The sequence below is a fragment of the Ambystoma mexicanum genome, chromosome 5p (assembly GCF_040938575.1).
Source record: "Ambystoma mexicanum isolate Mex_15411 chromosome 5p, UKY_AmexF1_1, whole genome shotgun sequence".
Classification (NCBI taxonomy): domain Eukaryota; kingdom Metazoa; phylum Chordata; class Amphibia; order Caudata; family Ambystomatidae; genus Ambystoma; species Ambystoma mexicanum.
Window position 1 is genome coordinate 849,313,200 of NC_090930.1, and position 19,204 is coordinate 849,332,403.

At 44.8% G+C, this 19,204-nt stretch overlaps 1 protein-coding gene across 3 annotated transcripts in view; it reads right to left on the reverse strand.

The window, feature by feature from the left end:
- AMPH (amphiphysin) overlaps positions 1–19,204 on the reverse strand; it is a 1,422,934-nt gene that overhangs the window by 609,869 nt on the left and 793,861 nt on the right. For all 3 annotated transcript variants that reach the window (XM_069613278.1, XM_069613276.1, XM_069613275.1), the window contains exon 9: positions 6,054–6,136. In XM_069613278.1, the coding sequence (XP_069469379.1) occupies positions 6,054–6,136 (83 nt within the window). The remainder of the gene's footprint in view (positions 1–6,053; positions 6,137–19,204) is intronic.

Sequence of the window (19,204 nt, forward strand, 5' to 3'; positions counted from 1 at the left end):
TATGTAGTTCCCTTTCTGGTTCCTTCAATATTTAAAAAAAATAAGAGCACCTTTAAAACCAAATAAGCGAGTCCCAAGTAAAACAAGAAAACAGATCTTTCTAAAGGCTGATTAAGGCTTTTTCCTACAGGCAATTCAGACAAGAAGAATGCACGGCGCTAAGCACGACAAGAGCAACAAATAGCAATTTCATTTTTACCAATTATTTAAAGAGAGACCTGACACTGAGATAGATATAGTCCAGCACAAACAGGACGCTGAATAAACAGACCGGAGCCCAAGCACTCCACCCAAATCAGTGAAAACCTAATATTCCACGTGCCTCCAAGTGATAAGTATACTGGAGAGGTCAGAGAAATGTACTGAATGAACAGGAATGCGTTCCACCTAGGATAACACCCCCACGCACACTTGATAAAACCAGGAGCACAGACTGGCAGCCATCCTATATGAATTGTATCTTAATAACCCATTTTCCGCAAGTGAGAAGAATCTCAGATATCAACAAATATGAATTCACGTCTTTTTGTTACTGATTATTTATTGAGCAAGACACACCACCACAACACAAGGATAACATACCTCAACACTGACAGGAACCAGATATGCCCACCATCACCCATTGAGATCATGAACCTTAGACCCCAGGAAACAAGAACAAAGGAGCATGAAAGCATAGAGACTGTCAAACCTGCAAGTGTGGCAACGTGACACACCACAATACGTCCACATCAACAGTTTGCTGGTCCATAAGCAACAGCCACCTATGTAAAACTGACATATACTCATACCCAAAATGGCAAAGAAACACAAGTATCTGAAACTGACCATTTATCGTGTGAGGAATTCGACCATACGCACAGTGAGTGTGCGCTTGCCTGTGCTTTTTTGAAATGTTTAATTAAATGGAATAATGGTAGGCCAACCTCAGGAAAATGTGTGATGCTAATCCACACACATTTTCCTATGCTCATACCACGGCAAACACATAGACCTGTGTACTCTGGGTGGACACAGCCTACAAGCACATCCCTGTCATATTTAGTTGGGATGTGACAGCGGGAGTACACTATGTCCTCCCCAGGAAGGGGGAGGACCAAGCTTTCCCTTGCCATGGCTAGCCTGATTAACTAATAAAGGAACCATGGATCCGCCCTGCTCTTTTGTTCAACGCTGCAGCTGGTGGCAGTGGTTGTCATACGAATGGAGTGTACTTCAAACAGGCCCATCAATGTATACATTGATTTTAACTTTTGAAGTTACATTTGGTGGTTTTCACAAATACTTATTACCATTGTTTAAATAGAAAAACAGGTCTCGTATGTCATGACTGATAAATGCAGTTTTAGGGGTTTCAAAAAGTGATGTGCACCAGCCTTAGCTGAGATGGGTACAGGAATGATGGTCAGGGAGATTTACTAACTCCAGAAGATTACAGATGCTTCAAACATACAATGAGCTACTGATGGAACAAAACAATGTATATATGTTAGGGTAACAGTGTGGAAACCTTTATGTCACAGAACCTTTAACACATGCAACAGGTGTCATGCAGTGGTGGCCCACCTGACATCTGACCAGTACAAGGCCCTTTACTGTAAATAAGGAAGTCATTCAGGTGGTTAACCACTTGACTAGCTTTGTGCTGGTGCTCCTAAACTCCAAAACACTTATGTACACTACTAAAATTCAAGAGGCATTGGTAAAGTGTGCAATCTGTACTATTTATTGTAATATCACAATTCCAATTTCCAAACATTGCCGACATGTTACGACCATCTGGTCTTCCTCAGGGCACTAATATCACTTCATGTGTTGCTATACGCTGAATTGTTAATATATTGTGGGAGAAGTTAGTTATGAAAAATAGTTTTTAGCTTCATTAGCTTCTAGTCCAGTGACCATCTTATTCTTAATTACTGATGCAGTAAGTCATTTGTTCTTAGCATCTCAGGAAATGTGCATGATCTTATTTGATTGGGATGATATGCATCCGGGCTGTGTTTCAGTTCCTGACTGGCGTACCGTTCAGGTTATTAGCTTGCAGAAGAAGAAGCAAATCTCGGTGTTTGGTGGTTTTAAAGAGATTGGTTTTCAGGGAGATCTGGAACATTCGCAAGTCAGATTCACCTGTAAAGTTAGTAGAGGTATTCTAGACCAGGAAACCATGTATGTGAAGGTATGTGCTGCCAGGACTTGATTGTGTGGATGGTTGGAGGATTTGGAGCACCTGATGTAAAGTCCCTAGACTCAGACTGGAAGCCAATGGCCTGACAATGCAAGGCCTAATGCACTGGACACCACGTTTTGGATTAGGTTCTCTTCAGTGCTTTTTCAGTACACAGTGGAGGGACTGGAAGACGTTGTGATATTGTATAGTTGTGTTATGCCAAAGATAAAACTAACTTCATGATTTTGAGCCCCATGGGTTTTTGATGACTTCTTTGTCGAGACTCAGTGTATATAACATTGCTGTAGTGCAGCCAGGATATGATCAGGGTTTGACGACTGTGCAATAATGTGTGGGCGATGTGAGTGAGGGAGCATCGCCTCTGTATGTGTAGATAGTGGAATGCATTCATAACAGGTCCACTCACTAGAGGTGCAAAGGACATGTGACTCATATATAGAACACCTAGGCAGAGGTTTTTCAGTACATTGATTGGTGAGGAAAGAGACCCTTGAGCTCTGCCAAGTTAGTTAAAGGTAGATATAAGGTGGCTTTTGAAGAACAATTTCAGTCTTCTGTCCATTAAGGCCAGGCCAGTCTTGATGTAGCCAATTATTTATCCTAGGCATGGGTAAAGCTCTTTCAGTGTGTGGTGCACACCAGTTGCACCACTAAGTTTGAGGGAGAACATCAACATAAAAATGGTGGTTGTCCAAGACACTGGCAAGCGGGCCATGTAGATATTGGAGAGGATCTGCGACGCAACTAATCCTTGTGATTTCATGGATTTCAGATGTTGTGGATTCTGCCTTGACAGGCTGGCTGCACTTGATGGGTTCAGAACCAGGATGAGGGACTCACACCTACTCTTAATGATGTTCCAGAGTTACACTGATTGATTAGAAACAGTCCAGCGGGGAGTTACAAAGGCGGTGGAAGGATGGCATCAAACATCTTAAAAATATAGGCGCAAGAAGTTACAATTTCATGGTCTAGAAAAGAAGAGGACGATGGGAGACATGATAGAAATGTTTACATAGTTTGTGCATATAAATACAGTATTGTAGGCAAAGGAAGTATGGCCCTCAAGAGCCCTGGTCTCGAAGGAAAATGTGTCAGTGGCATGAGTTACTTAGAGAGGCGGTATCAGTAACTGAAATGAAAAGAAAAGCATGATACAGGCACAGAGGACTCATGGTAGAATAAGCAATAAAACAAAGCCGGAGACTAAGTAGGGGAGCAGTGAAACAGGGAGCCCAAATTGGACTGCCAGTACTTCATGAAGTCTTTCATTTTAAGGCTTGTCACATCATTTGATTTAAATACTTTTGAGTTACTTGGTTGGCGCTGAAATGTAATCTGTGTTCTGTTTACAAAGAGAGGCGACATTCCTTTTGATTGGAAAGTAACTGACTGATTGATAAGTGGCATTGAATGGTGCATACTTTTGTACAGATTTGACCAGTTGTGCCACACAACAAATTAATTTAAAAATGACAGAAACTAGAAGTCTGTTAGAAGAGATCTCTTTGTGCCAAAGATTAAATGTCATTCTCTAAAAACGCGACAATCCAGATCTGAGGAAAGTCTGAAGCCAATGTTGACTCTAATAGGACCATGGAGCAATGATGATACACCCGACCAAAAAATGTGCCTTCAAAAGGCATCTTTACCTTGGACTAGCTTAGTATTGTTTTAAAAACATAAAAATACAATTGGCTGAAGACTGTAGTCAAAAACCTCTTACCTAAAAAGAAACATGTTATGCAGCAACATGAAAGAATCGATTTCATATATTTCATACACCTGTAATGATCATGGACATTTATTTTAACTGACAAAGTGACTTTAGTTTTTGCAGGGAGGAATTCCATTGAATTGATTGCAGAGGTTCACTTTGAACCAAAGAGGGATTCAGAAGGCTTGGCCGATCTTTTAAAAAAAAGTAATTAGAGGACTTCCCAGAAATGCTCAAGTGACATTTGGGAGGGTTCTCAGTTCCCCACCGACTTTTCTTACTGCATCTCCCTTCAGTAGCATAACATGTCACCGCAGTTTCGTGTTTTTTGGGGTGCATTGAAGTAAAAAACATTGAAATACTGCTTGCTGGAAAGGTTCTGACATTTTCAAATCATTAATTATAGAAACGTTTATCAGTCCCTGAAAGTGTCATGAACTTTGTCAGAACCGCTGAATAGGTTTGTTCAGACATATGAGTCGGGAGAAAGAGGCTTGAAACTGAAAGAAATATAATCCTTTCAGAAAGGATAACTCTGTAGAGAATCTGTATGGCACTGGCCTTCTATCCGCGCCGAGTTCCCAAAGACAACTACTGTCCAGCATAAAAGACCAGAGAAAAGGTGTAGCGACAACTGCTGTATATCATAACACACCAAAGAATAGGTATAACGACAAACTGCTGTACAGCATAACACACCAAAGAAAAGGTGTAGCTTCAAACTGTTGTACAGCATAACACACCAAAGAAAAGGTGTAGCTTCAAACTGTTGTACAGCATAGCACACCAAAGAAAAGGTGTAGCTTCAAACTGCTGTACAGCATAAAACACCAAAGAAAAGGTATAGCGACAAACTGCTGTACAGCATAACACACCAAAGAAAAGGTGTAGTGACAACTGCTGTACAGCATAAAACACCAAAGAAAAGGTGTAGCGACAACTGCTGTACAGCATAAAACACCAAAGAAAAGGTGTAGCTTCAAACTGTTGTACAGCATAGCACACCAAAGAAAAGGTGTAGCTTCAAACTGTTGTACAGCATAGCACACCAAAGAAAAGGTGTAGCATCAAACTGCTGTACAGCATAAAACACCAAAGAAAAGGTGTAGCTTCAAACTGTTGTACAGCATAGCACACCAAAGAAAAGGTGTAGCGTCGAACTGCTGTACAGCATAAAACACCAAAGAAAAGGTGTAGCGACAACTGCTGTACAGCATAAAACACCAAAGAAAAGGTGTAGCGACAACTGCTGTACAGCAGAACACACCAAAGAAAAGGTGTAGCGACAACTGCTGTACAGCAGAACACACCAAAGAAAAGGTGTAGCGTCGAACTGCTTGCTGTACAGCAGAACACACCAAAGAAAAGGTGTAGCGACAGAGTTTTTCACGTGGAGTGCTTAAACATTAATCAGTCAGGCTTACAGACAGCAGGTGAAAGAATAGGAAGTGTTGTAAGAGAGTTCAATAAACAAGAGACATGTGGCCTAATGTCGATACTAAAAGGAAACGGTTATGACACGGAAACATTAAGTGGTTTAATATTGACCTTGGTATGGCAGGAGATCACAATGCAATGCAAACCTGCAAAACAGAACATTTGTTTAATAGAGCCGGGTGAAGCCTAACCATTAAGGCTATACAAGGTCACATATCAGGATGTCAGGCATGGATGTACAATGTCAAACACGGAACCTAAAGTTGGGCAGAATTAGTATCGGTGGAAGTAGAATGAAGATGTACAGTGCTCAAGCCGCCCACCAGAGGTACTGGTCTTGTTCTCAAAAGAATGCAAGTGTCCACGTGTTTAATATTGTAGACTGAAAACACACGGGGAAAGGTCCTCAGTTGTCAATCTTTCTGCAACTGGATCCCAGGGCAGTTAGCCATTATCATAGCATGAAATGGTGAGCTTGCAGGGTAAACTGGAAAAAAGATGCTAAAACAAACAGGAATCTGGAGCACTGTGTAATCGTGGACGTTTTTAGTTCAAATAGAAAATGATTTCTTGAGGCAACCAATAGATGAAATGAACATGTCATGTGAACATTTGGCCTCATTAAGAGACAGCAGAGAATAGGTTCACAAATAGCGGATACTCAAACCATTGCATCGATGTGACCAAGCTTAATTATTGTGGATTTACCTGGGTGCCCCTTGGATGGTGAAGGCCTTATCTGCATGCTGCTCCCCCAATTTGGTCATCACCTCATATAGTTTGTGGCAGAGCTGCAGAAACAAACATTTATTTATATATATGTCCGGATTACACTTGATCATTTGAAAACATCTAAGAACTCTAGATCATTGCAAATTCAACATTGAGAGCAATACAGACACATGCCTCTCTTACATTTCATTTTAAATTGCCACACAGATAAACTATAAAAACAAGCCAGACCCCAGTCCAAAGAGAAATCGAGCTAAGGTTTTTTGCACTTAATGGGTGTTACTTTTTATTTCGCAAATACTGTGATTTGTTTGCCGAAGCCACCCTGTTACCCTGCTTTTTTCATTACAGGGTTTCCCCATCAAGTGCTTCAGAAAACCCAACCAAACCAACCTACTCCAATCACTTTTGGCAACAAACCAATCATATCAGGAGTTGAATTTAAAGAGGCTGAAATCACGCGTGTAACTTTCTACAATTATTGAAATTCTTGCCATAAATCAATCAAGTGAAATAATTTTCAATTGTTCGAGGTTCAACCTTTTTGAAGTATTTCAACATAGGTATTTTTTCAAGGAAGCTCAAATCTTCAAAATGTGGTCATAAACGCGGTACTAAATTGAAGCACCTGTTTTTTCCCCATCATTAATACATGTTTTGCGACATTTATTATGACATTTTTTTTCTCCAGTATTTCTGTCATCAGCGAATCACAACATTTCATAATAGTTATGGAATTGGAGCACCACGCGCAAGAGAGTTTAGCCGAATGAAACGGGGAGGAGTGGATATCACTATTTAAATGACCAACCTTTTTCTATCCGCTCCGTTGCAGGTTTTGGAAGTAGCAGAGTAAGGGAGTGACTGTTCCCAGCAAGTGGTAAAGACCGATCTCCCCTCCCCCTCCCAATCTAGAGTGGCTTGGGCACAGTTTCCGCAGAAAGGGGCAAATAAGGCCGAGATCTGAGAGAGCAATTCTGGTAGAAATGTATTATATGGACAATGCTTCAGTTTTCACAGGGGGGCAACCTTTGATGGGAGAGGGGGGTGGCAAAGGAGGGGGTTCTAGGGGTGTTATGTCCTTATCCCTCCATGTGAGAGGTTCCACTTATATCCACATTTTGTTCAAGTTGAAGTAAAAGGACGCCAGAGTTGTGAGTCCTGCAAATGAGCAGCTGCTGAGGATCACAAACAAAACTGGAGTAGTTTGACTGCCACGAATAAGATGTAGCAGCAAGAGACGTGGGTGTGGGGGTGGGGCATTAAAAACTATTGTTTTAAGGGATCACATGGCATTCCTGCAGTAGTGGAAAGTGTGCCGTAATTTAGCGCACACACTGGAAGCAAAGAGTAGCACCTGGTGACCTACATGACGACTAGAAGATGGGAAGAGTTAACTATCTGCTGTGGCAAATCGGTTCCAATTTCGGTGCATGGACAGAAATGCAGCAGCATGCCGTCTTATTTCTGTCTAGCAGGGTGATTTTGCTTTTAATGTTTGTCATACTGATGACTCAAATGGCCATGAATACTCAAGAAGACGAGGGTGCTCGCCTGTGGTCACCGTATATTACACAGCATTAACGACCAAAAAACAAAACATCTGGTGGGGTGTTCTGGTCCAGTCTTTACTCTAATACCACATAGGTGCTGGTCAAGGCGGAGTGTAGTCACTACCATGGATGTGTGTGAAAGCCAGTATCCCTCATCATTGATGAGTTCAATAGAGAGCAGTGGACCAGAATCTTAGCAGATGAGACCAGGACACCATCATAGCAAAATATAGATACAGGCCGGACTCAGCGACAACTATGCAGATTTTACACAATACACAGTTCCTTCACTTATCAAAGGGACTTGTGTACTGTAAGGCCAATATAGCTCAGCAGCTCACCTCCAAACTAAATTTGCAGGCGACAGGCATTCATCTGCCTTCTACACATGAACCTGTCCGCCAGTGCAGTGGCTTCCGGGATGGTGGCCTCTCGAGGGAGTACGACTCGGTGGAAAAGAAACATTTCTAGCCGTACTGCAAGGGCCCATAAGAGATCTGATGGCACACTGGCCCAGGGCAATCACTTGGGCCATGCACGTGTCGGAATGAGGGTGCGCCGGCATCAGGTAGATACACACACTCTCACACGCGAGGCTTGGAGCACAAATGCCACCTGCTCTTTCAAGCAATTGTGGCCGATCATCTCTATAATGGTTTTCAAAAATATCATTTGTGAATCGGGATAGAATTGCACAGTTGGGCAAACAATCGTTTCAGGAAGCGGGACTTTGAAAGGAAACAAAAGTTCCCTTTGCAAATCTGCCCCACGGAATCTTGAGCCAAGGCTCATCCCAGCAGATGGATTTCTATCTGTGAAAATATTTACCAATCACCATTACAATGAACAACTCTGCTCAGTGAATAATTAACTCGGAGTTGTCCAACGCCAGGCCTCAAGGGCCGGGATCCTGGCGGGTTTTCAGGATATCCCTCATTAATGTTCATGAGGAGGAATGTGCACACATTTAGAATCATTGTATGCAAATGTATCTCATTCATATTAATGAGACGTATCCCGAAAACCCGACATGGATCTGACCCCCGAGGAATGGATATGAACAACAAAGTTTCCTTCTACAGATGTCAGCCTGGAGCTGACTGGCAAGAGAAGTGTAGGCAGCTGGGGACCCATGCTGCATTCCTATTAACATAAGACTACAAGCATAAAAACCAAGGGCTAGGCCATTCCTGGCCTACTTTGGGGGCTCTGATCACCCGTTTAAAACGATAGATAGGGCAGGTTTTTCAAAGGTTGTTCTGTCAAATTAAGGGATGCTTGTTTTGAACAGGTGAAAAGGCGCAGGGGAAGGCGCAATGCATGAGTGTCATGCCAGCCCATTGCATGCATTTGTTTAAGTGTGACAGCTGTCCACTTAACCAGCTTAATGTTACAGCTGTCCACTGTAACCTGCTTAATGTTTATCTGTAACAGTGCCATGATGCCCCTGGGCTGATGTGCGCTTTAAATAAATTCGAATGAATAAATAAATAAACAGCTGCAGTAGGAACCACAGCTGACCACCTTTCGCTTTTGTGTAAACAAGTGCATCCTCTCCGCTCTGTTCATTGTGTGACTTTTTGAGAATCTGGCCTAATGTCGCTATACAAGGCTTCTGAATATGTATAAAACCTTGATATTGCTTTTAAGATAATATACTGAAACTGCAATACTTACTTTATTCATTTAGTTTTAAAGCACTTCACAAGGAAAAGACGAGTGATAACCATTCACAAATGGGTACTGGAAAAAAATGTCAAGTATGGCACACTGTAAGCATATAAAAGTTACAGGAATTGCAGGACAAAGATAGCTGACAGTAGGGACGGGGACATTAAAGCACGATGGGGAGGGGAAATCTAGTTCTCCAATTCTAGGACTGAGTCCCAAGGTAGGAGAGGGGTGTAAGGAGATGTGAAGGCTAAACACTACAGTCGGGTGGCAATGCCAGATTCTTTATTTGCTAACCCACTGGGTTATTTGTGGGTAGGGAAAAGGTCTAGGGTATGCGTTCATGTGTCTGTGTGTGCTCACGGTTGCATTACTGGGAATAATGGACACATCCTTCATGAGAACTGGCTTTTTTTTAGGGCAAAGGGAATGTTTATGTAATTTTCTTGGAGACAGTCACTGAAGAAGCAGGGTAAGTGTGCTGATAAAAGGATGGGTGCCTGGCCCGGGTGAGAGTCGTGACTGCATTACCGATTTGGCCATGCTGGTGTCACCCAACATGCTGTAGGAGACAAGGTGGTGGAGCTAATGCAGTGGTCGGAGCCTGATTCTAGCTGATGGGTTGCATCTGGGTGCAGCAAGCATAAGAGTTGAGAGGCAGACACCCTCCGGTCTGGGCAAAGGTACCAACTACGAAGCAAGAGATACAAAGTGAGTGGTAATCTCGAAGTGACTAGGACACAGTTTGGCTGGTGCAGGTTCTGTCAAGTTACCTACATGTATCTGTTCACATTTCTTTCTGAAGGTCTGCTCGAGGTGTTTTGCTTGTTGAAAATCAAGATGGATCATTGGGGGCTGGTTGTCACCGGTTCCCTCTTTCATTGACAAATACATGTTAGCTTCCTTCTTTAATGCAGTGGATGTGCAGTGCACTGCTGCCTGGTGTCTGCTACTACATCTGGCGTTTATAGTGCACGCAAGGTATTCAACAAGCAGTGAGGTACTTTAATCACCCTCAAGGGGCAAAGACAGTGTTAGACTTTGCGACATGTTGATAAGAATGGCCTTATCAGCCTCAGTGTTTTTGTAGACTTTAAGACATGTTGATAAGGGTAGCCTTAACCCATCAGTGTTTAAGCTGGTAGCTGTCATCGCAAAATCCAACCTAAACATCAGAGAAGTCAACAACCTAGACATACCATCGGCAGAACTCCTATCTTTCAAACTCCCACTATCTCATTCCCGTACTATACTGTTTCACCTCCTATACAGACCCCCTGGCGCAATCACCTCCTTTGAGGAGGACATCTCCCACCTACTAACATCCAATACAAAACCAGGCTCCCAAATCTCACTAACGGGCGACTTTAACCTTGGCCTTCAAGACCCTAACGATGCTAATGCATCCTTGATCAATGACACTATAACTCAACATGGCCTGACACAAAGTATCAACACACCCACACATGACAAAGGCAGAACTTTGGACTGGCTGGACGACGTCAACTTTGACATCTCCCTATCTGCGGTCACACCTTGCGCCTGGGCAGGCCACCACCTCATCACCTTCACGATACCTAAAGCGTCACAAAAAACCACAACTGCCACTGCGGCAGGGAAAACCTTAGCAAGGAACAAACGCAACATCACCATTGAGAACCTTAGACCTCTACTACATCCTATCACCACTACCAATCACACTCTCATTAACTCCAACCCCACTTCTCTAGTTGATTTGTACAACGATACTCTGGAACAGCCCCTGAACCAAATAGCACCTCTCAAATTGAGAAAAACCAAACCATCTGCCCATGTGAACAAATGGTTCTCCGCAGAATTAAAAGCCCTGTGCAACCTCAAAAGAACAGCTGAAACTATTTGGAGAAAAGCCCCTTCTTTCTCCACTAAAGAAAAATTCTCTGAGGCTGCAATCACCTACAAAGCCGCTATCACAAATGCCAACAAAGATATATATAATACAAGAATCCACAATGCAAAATCTGCCACGAAAGAGTTATTCTTTATCCTCAGAGAATTGGAATCACCAGTGCCCCCCACTGATGACCGCATCAAGGACAAAGCTTAGTGTAGCAACATCCAACTAGCTCTCTCCAATAAAACAGCGCTCTTGCAAGCCAAGATAGAATCCAAAAAAGCAAACCTTGCTGCTAAAGATCACCTCAACCACACTCAGAGCTCACCCTATCCTGATTGCACTCTCTTCCACTTCTCGCCAGTCATGGAGGACAAAGTAACCAACATTATCTCAAGTCTCAAACCATCTAATTGTCTAGGTGACTTATGTCCCGCTTCAGTTATCAAGGATGGGGCCAAAGATCTAGCTCCCTTCATCACCACCCTGATCAATTCTTCGTTCAAGGATTCCACTATACCAAGTAACCTTAAAGAGGCATGGGTCCTTCCTCTTTTCAAAAAGCCTAATTTAGACCCTAATACCCCAACCGACTATAGGCCCATCACAACTGTACCCTTTCTCTTGAAAATACTAGACAGAGTATCATACCTCCAAATACAACAACATTTGGAAGACAACAACCTTCTTGGCCTGCGACAATCTGGCTTTAGACCCAGGCATTGGACTGAAATAGCCCTCCTGGACCTAAAAGTTCAAAGGGATGAAGCCAAAGACAAGGGCAACTCGGCCATCTTGCTCCTGTTGGATTTGTCTGCAGCCCTCGATCTAGTCGACCACCAAATTCTTACGAACCACCTTGCCTCGGCTGCTACATTCTCCCAGAATGCCACCAATTGGATTCGGTCCTTCCTTTTGGACAGAACGACCAGGGTCTTTGCATCAGCAGGCAATGCCGCAGCGGACCCTGTCCCTATCCAATGTGGAGTCCCCCAAGGTTCCTGTATCTCCCCTACGCTTTACAATGTCTTCACTAAGCTCCTATTTGACCGTCTTGATGATCTGGGTGTTACATACATTAATTATGCCAACGACACCCAGGTCCTCATTGCACTCACAGGGAGCTATGACGAAGATGTTGAAAAACTAAATGAGATCTACCTTGAAATCCAAGCATGGATGGCCACCCACAGCCTCTGCTTAAATGACGACAAGACGGAACTGCTCATCGTCGGCTCCCAGGCCCGCCTTAACAAACTTGACCCTAGATACCAATCCTTTATCATTGATGGCAACATCATAAAAGTGTCCACAGAAGTCAAAACACTGGGGGTGTACCTCGATTCCACCCTCTCACTTAAAAAACAAATTAATGCCACTATTTCATCCACAGCCTACACTAGCAAACTTATCAATGCCTGCAAACCTTTTTTCCACCAATAGCTGCCTCACACTGGCCAGGGCCCTCATATTAGCCAAACTGGACTACTGCAACACACTCTTCCTCAGCACTACCAAACCAAAACCTGAACAGAGTACAGATACTGCAATAAATGCCCTCAGATGCGCACTCAATCTCCCCCACAAGGCCCACATCTCGACCCTCAGAAAGGAGGCTCACTGGCTCCCTATCCGTGAGAGAATTAAACTTCGAGCACTTGTCATCACACATAAATGCCTCTGACAGCTCCACGCTACCTTTCAGACACATTCACCAGACACAACTCTATCAGACCAACCAGATCCCAGTACTTACACCAACTCAACATTCCAAAGTTCAATCTGAAAACAGCAGGTGGAGCAAGCTTCCCTGTATTAGCAGCGAAATGCTGGAACGTTGTGCCCATGACAATCAGAGCGGACACCTCGTTCTGGTCATTCAGAGCCAAGGTCAAGGAACTACTCGCTTCACACCAATAGACCCTTAACAGCACTTAGCAAAATCATGTATCCTTGTATTGAATGTTTAATGACACTGCGATGGACTATTTTGTAACCGGTCCACTTACCACTGAACCATGCCTCGCCACGGACCACTCTGTAACATGGTCCATTTACTATTTACTTGTATGTGCAACCTTCTTTGCCTAAGCCTAGTGCCGAGTTATCCCAGGGTTTGGCCGCCCTTTAAAAATAAACAAACTAAACTAATTTACACTTTAAGACATTTTGATAAGGGTGGCCTTATCCCCCAATGTGTTTTAGTAGACTTTAAGACATGTTTATAAGGGTGGCCTTATCCCCCTCAGCGTTTTATTAGACTTTAAGAAACGTTGATAAGGGTGGCCTTATCCATTCCAGTATTTTATTACACATTAAGACGTGTTGAGAAGGGTGGCCTTATCCCCCTCAGTGTTTTATTAGACTGTAAGACATGTTGATAAGGGTGGCCTTATCTCTCTCAGTGTTATATTAGACTTTAAGACATGTTGAAAAGGCTGGCCAAAAACCCCCTCAATATTTTAATAGAATTTAATAAATGTTGGCAAGGGTGGTCTGATCCTCCTCATTGTTTTATTAGACTTAAATACATGTTGATAAGGGTGGCCTTATCCCTATCAGTGTTTTATTAGACTTTAAGATGTGTTGATAAGGGTGGCCTTATCCCCCAATGTGTTTTATTAGACTTTAAGACATGTTGAAAAGGCTGGCCAAAAACCCCCTCAATATTTTAATAGAATTTAATAAATGTTGGCAAGGGTGGTCTGACTCTCCTCATTGTTTTATTAGACTTAAATACATGTTGATAAGGGTGGCCTTATCCCCCAATGTGTTTTATTAGACTTTAAGACATGTTGATAAGGGTGGCCTTATCCCCCTCAGCGTTTTATTAGACTTTATGAAACGTTGATAAGGGTGGCCTTATCCCCTCATTGTTTTAGTAGAGTTTAAGACATGTTGCTAAAGGTAGCCTTACCCCATCAGTGTTTTATTACACTTTAAGACATGTTGATAAGTTTGGCCTTATCCCTCTCTGTGTTTTATTAGACTTTAAGACATGTTGATAAGGGTAGCCTTACCCCTCAGTGTTTTATTACACATTAAGACGTGTTGATAAGGGTGGCCTTATCCCCCTCAGTGTTATATTGGACTTTAAGACATGTTGAAAAGGGTGGCCAAAAACCCCCTCAGTATTTTAATAGAATTTAATAAATGTTGGTAAGGGTGGTATGATCCTCCTCATTGTTTTATTAGACTTAAATACATGTTGATAACGGTGGCCTTATCCCTATCAGTGTTTTATTAGACTTTATGAAACGTTGATAAGGGTGGCCTTATCCCTCTCAGTGTTTTGTTAGACTTTAAGACATTTGATAAGGGTAGCCTTACCCCTCAGTGTTTTATTACACATTAAGACGTGTTGATAAAGGTGGTCTTACCCCATCAGTGTTTTATTACATTTTAAGACATGTTGATAAGGGGGGCCTTATCCCCCAATGTGTTTTATTAGACTTTAAAACATGTTGATAAGGGTGGCCTTATCCCCCTCAGCGTTTTATTAGACTTTATGAAACGTTGATAAGGGTGGCCTTATCCCTCTCAGTATTTTATTACATATTAAGACGTGTTGATAAGGGTGGCCTTATCCCTCTCAGTGTTTTGTTAGACTTTAAGACATGTTGATAAGAGTGACCTTATCCCCTCATTGTTTTAGTAGAGTTTAAGACATGTTGCTGAAGGTAGCCTTACCCAATCAGTGTTTTATTACACATTAAGACGTGTTGATAAGGGTGGCCCTATCCCCCTCAGTGTTTTATTAGACTGTAAGACATGTTGATAAGAGTGGCCTTATCTCTCTCAGTGTTATATTGGACTTTAAGACATGTTGAAAAGGGTGGCCAAAAACCCCCTCAGTATTTTAATAGAATTTAATAAATGTTGGTTAGGGTGGTCTGATCCTCCTCATTGTTTTATTAGACTTAAATACATGTTGATAAGGGTAGCCCAAACCCCTAAGTCTTTTTATTACACTTGAAAACATGTTGATAAGGATAGCCTTACCCCATCAGTGTTTTATTACACTTTAAGACATGTTGCTAAGGATGGCCTTATCCCTCTCAGTGTTTTATTAGACTTTAAGACATGTTGCTAAGGGTGGCCCTAACCCGTCAATGTTTTTTTATTAGACTTCAGACATGTTGATAAGGGTGGCCTTATCCCTCTCACTGTTTTATTAGACTTTAAGACACATTGATAAGGATGGCCTTATCCCTCTCAGTGTTTTATTAGACTTAGGGCCTCATCACGAGCTCGGCGGTAACCCTTAAAATCGGCGGTAACGCTATCAGCGCCGATTTTAAGGGTCCGTCGGATCACAAGTCCAAATACCGCCGGCCCCATTATAGCCGGCGCAAGTACAGCCGGCTGTACAAGCGTCGGCTGTAAAAGCGCCAGTAACCATTCGCGCTAAAACATTAGTAATCACGAGTCCGGAGTAGGCGCAATTAGCGCAGAAAAGCGGCGGATAATCTGCCAAAAATACCCCCAGCAAAAAGCTGGAGGTAAAAGAACACAGGCCACAGCAATAAGGGCCCAGGTGAAACCAATGCAATTCAGAGGCCTACAAAGGACCCACCCATGCACAACACACCCTCCCCAACACCATTACACCAGTAGGAGCAGAGAGGAGACAGCAATAAGGGCTCAGGTGAAACCAATGCAATTCAGAGGCCTACAAAGGACCCACCCATGCACAACACACCCTCCCCAACACCATGCTGCCATTTGGAGCCGGGAGCCTTGATGTGGACTTCTACCTGCTGCTCCTGGAGCTACAGAGGCCAGCCAACCAGGCCAGGGCCCTGGGAGCGCAGGGGGTGGTGGGGATGAGGAGAAGGAGGAGGAGGGCAGCACGAGTAAGGCGGCCAGCCATCCCCCGAGTCAGGCCAACACCCTGACTGATGGCCAGTTGGTAACTGAATATCGGCTGGACAGGGCAGCCATCACCCAGTTGCTGGACACAATCCAGGCTGACATCGGCAGCCACATAGCCATCAGCACAGCAGTACCTCCGCTAGTGAAGCTCGTGTCTGTGCTCCAATTCCTTGGGACTGGCAGCTACCAACATACCGTTGCCATGATGCATGGCATGGCCCAGTCCACATTCAGTGCCATATTGGGACAGGTGCTCGATGCACTGTTGAATCATGTGAATGAGCCCATCGCATTGCCAGCCACACAGGCACAGGTGAACCAGCTGAAGGGTCAATTCCATGCCATTGCCCAAGTCCCAAATGTAATAGCAGCCCTGGACTGCACACATGTAGCACTCGTACTACCCCAGGCACATGAGGCAGCCTACAGAAACCAGAAACAGTACCATTCCCTTAATGTGCAGATGACATGTGGGCCTGACCTCACCTTCAGCCACTGCTGTGCCCGCTACCCAGGATCCACCCACGACTGCATGGTCCTGCACAACAGTACCCTGCCAGCGAACATGGAAAGGCACCGAGTGCAAAACACATGGCTGCTGGGTGAGTAGAAATGTATACCATAATGCATGTCAATCCACAACTTATGGGGCTGGTCACACACAATGAAATCCATGAATCTCAATAGGCAGCACCATTACTGCAGCATTCCCATTCAAGCACCTTGCACGAGAAACATTGGACATGTCCAACATAGCAGAACACACCCATTCAGGTTGTCAAAGACATGTGGCAGCACAGTGACATATGGAAGGCCTACCACCATAAAGCCTCCTGTGTGAGTAGCACTATGGCTCCCAACACTGACACAGTACAGACATCCCACCCTGCCCACCCGCCAGTCATGCAAATGTAATACATAAGTTGCCACATCCACAAATGAACCACACATAAGCAGACTGAGTAATGGCAATGTACATCCCACAAAAACTGTCCCCAGAATGGCCAAGGAAATGCATGGAGAACAGTACAGAATAGTGACAACCAGCAAATGCAACTGCAGCCAAGGGGAATGGCAATGACATATGAGGCAGCCACTTCTCCCATGCAGAACGAGGTGGAAGGGCCCCCTTACCCAGTGACAAGTAAATGAGTACAGTTACATTCCGAAACAGAGGCGTATCAAGTTGAGAGTACCTCATTGATTCAATTCTGCTCGTAGCACAGCACACTCCACAATGTTGTTGACCTAATGACAAGTATGGCAAAATGACACTGATGACTGAACTCTGTACACCCACTGAACTTACCTTGTCCCCATACCGGCTTTCTCTCCCCTGCAGGTGATTCTGGATATCGACAGTACACGTGGCTCATGACCCCTGTGCGTCATCCACACACGGCAGCGGAGCGGGCATACAACCTTGCCCATGCTCGTACACGGATCTGCATGGAGAGGGCATTTGGACTGCTGAAGGCACGCTTCCGGTGCCTCAACCACACGGGAGGGGCATTGATGTATGCACCAGATAAAGTTGGCAAAATTGTACGGACATGTGCCATGCTGCACAACATCTGCTGTTGCAGAAATGTGCCACTGCCCCCTCATGCTCATGTTCAGCCACCTGAGGATGGGAGTGAGGGTGGTGATGTGCCTGAAGGTGTTGCACATGCACAAAGGGTTGGGCTGAGGGAGGGGAGGTTGGCCAGACAGGGATTGATTGATGTATTTTTCTAACACGGGTGATGGGTAAATTGAACAGATGTCACTTCAACATTAAATAGCACTTTATCACAATCACTACTGTCCATGCTTTGTGATTTTTGAAACATGATTTATTCTCAGTGCAACAATCCCCAATCCCCCCAGTGAACACCCAGCACACAATCCCCCCTCACCCAGTGAACACCCAGCACACAATCCCCCCTGAAATGTGAACACCCAGCACACAATCCCCCCTCCCCCCAGTGAACACCCAGCACACAATCCCCCCTCCCCCCACTGAACTCCCCACAACAGCGCAGGTAGGTGCATGTGCCTTATCAGGGCACCAACAACGATGCCATGTACGACTAGGATGGTCGTGGGCGCTTTCCTTGTCCGCGCCCCTCTGGTGTGTGTGACCTCAGGTGGCGCATAGACCGGCGCCTAGGAGATGGCTCAAGGGATCCCTCCATGGGTGTGGTTGAGTTTTAAGGGACTGACCCGGTTGCCTGCATGTGCTGTCGGATGAGGTTGTTTCCCTCCCTTGTTTGCTCCGCAAGTGCTGACTGCCTCGCACAACTCCCTCACCCTTTGTCCAAACCCTGTCAGGGCAGCGGTACATTGCTCTACAACTCTGCGTGTGCGCGCATTGTCACGCGCTATGTACTTGCATCCATGGCGTATGGATGCACTGATAGCCTTGATGTGCTGGCTGTGCACCTTGGTCATTGATTCTACTTTGGCCTGTTTGGCCTCAATCAGGTCCAGTCGGCCCATCACTGCGGCCCCTGTGATGAAGGGCACCCCTGGTGTGGCAGGTGCCGGCCTGCCACTTGTGCGCTGTTGGGGGAGGAGGCTGCATGGGGACATGGCGCTGGCTTGGATTGGGCTGCCAGGCTCTGAGGGCCTGTCTTCAGGGCTGCCATATGATGGCGTGTCCTCGTCTGGCTGTGGTGTGCGGACACGACACACATGCACATGTGGGCTTTGTGCTTGCTGTGTGCCTGGCCTTGGGGTTCCCTGTGTTGTGAACATCCCTTCTGCGTCACTGCTTCAGGGTGAATGCAGTCCTCCTGCATGATGTGCACGTGGAGGTGTCACTCCCACGTCGGGTCCTGATCCACAGGTCAGTCCCTCTGCATCGGGCTGTGCCTGGTGGCTTGGGGCGAGCTGGCTGTGGACTCCCTGTGGGCATGTGGGTGCTACTGATGTCTGGTAGGGCTGCGTTGTGGAGAAGTGGGGGGTGGCCAGCGTTGGCTCCCTTCCGTGCGGCCTCTTTGTGGGCTGATGGTGCTGGTGGAGGCTCGCTGCCGTGGGCGCCGTGATGGTTTGGCCTCCTCCCCATCGTCTTCATCCCGTTGGGTTTGACGTGTGCCTGTGGGGTACATAGGGTGTGGTTTGAGTTCAATGCTACATACATTAGTGTAATGCAGTTCATGCTAACAAGTGGG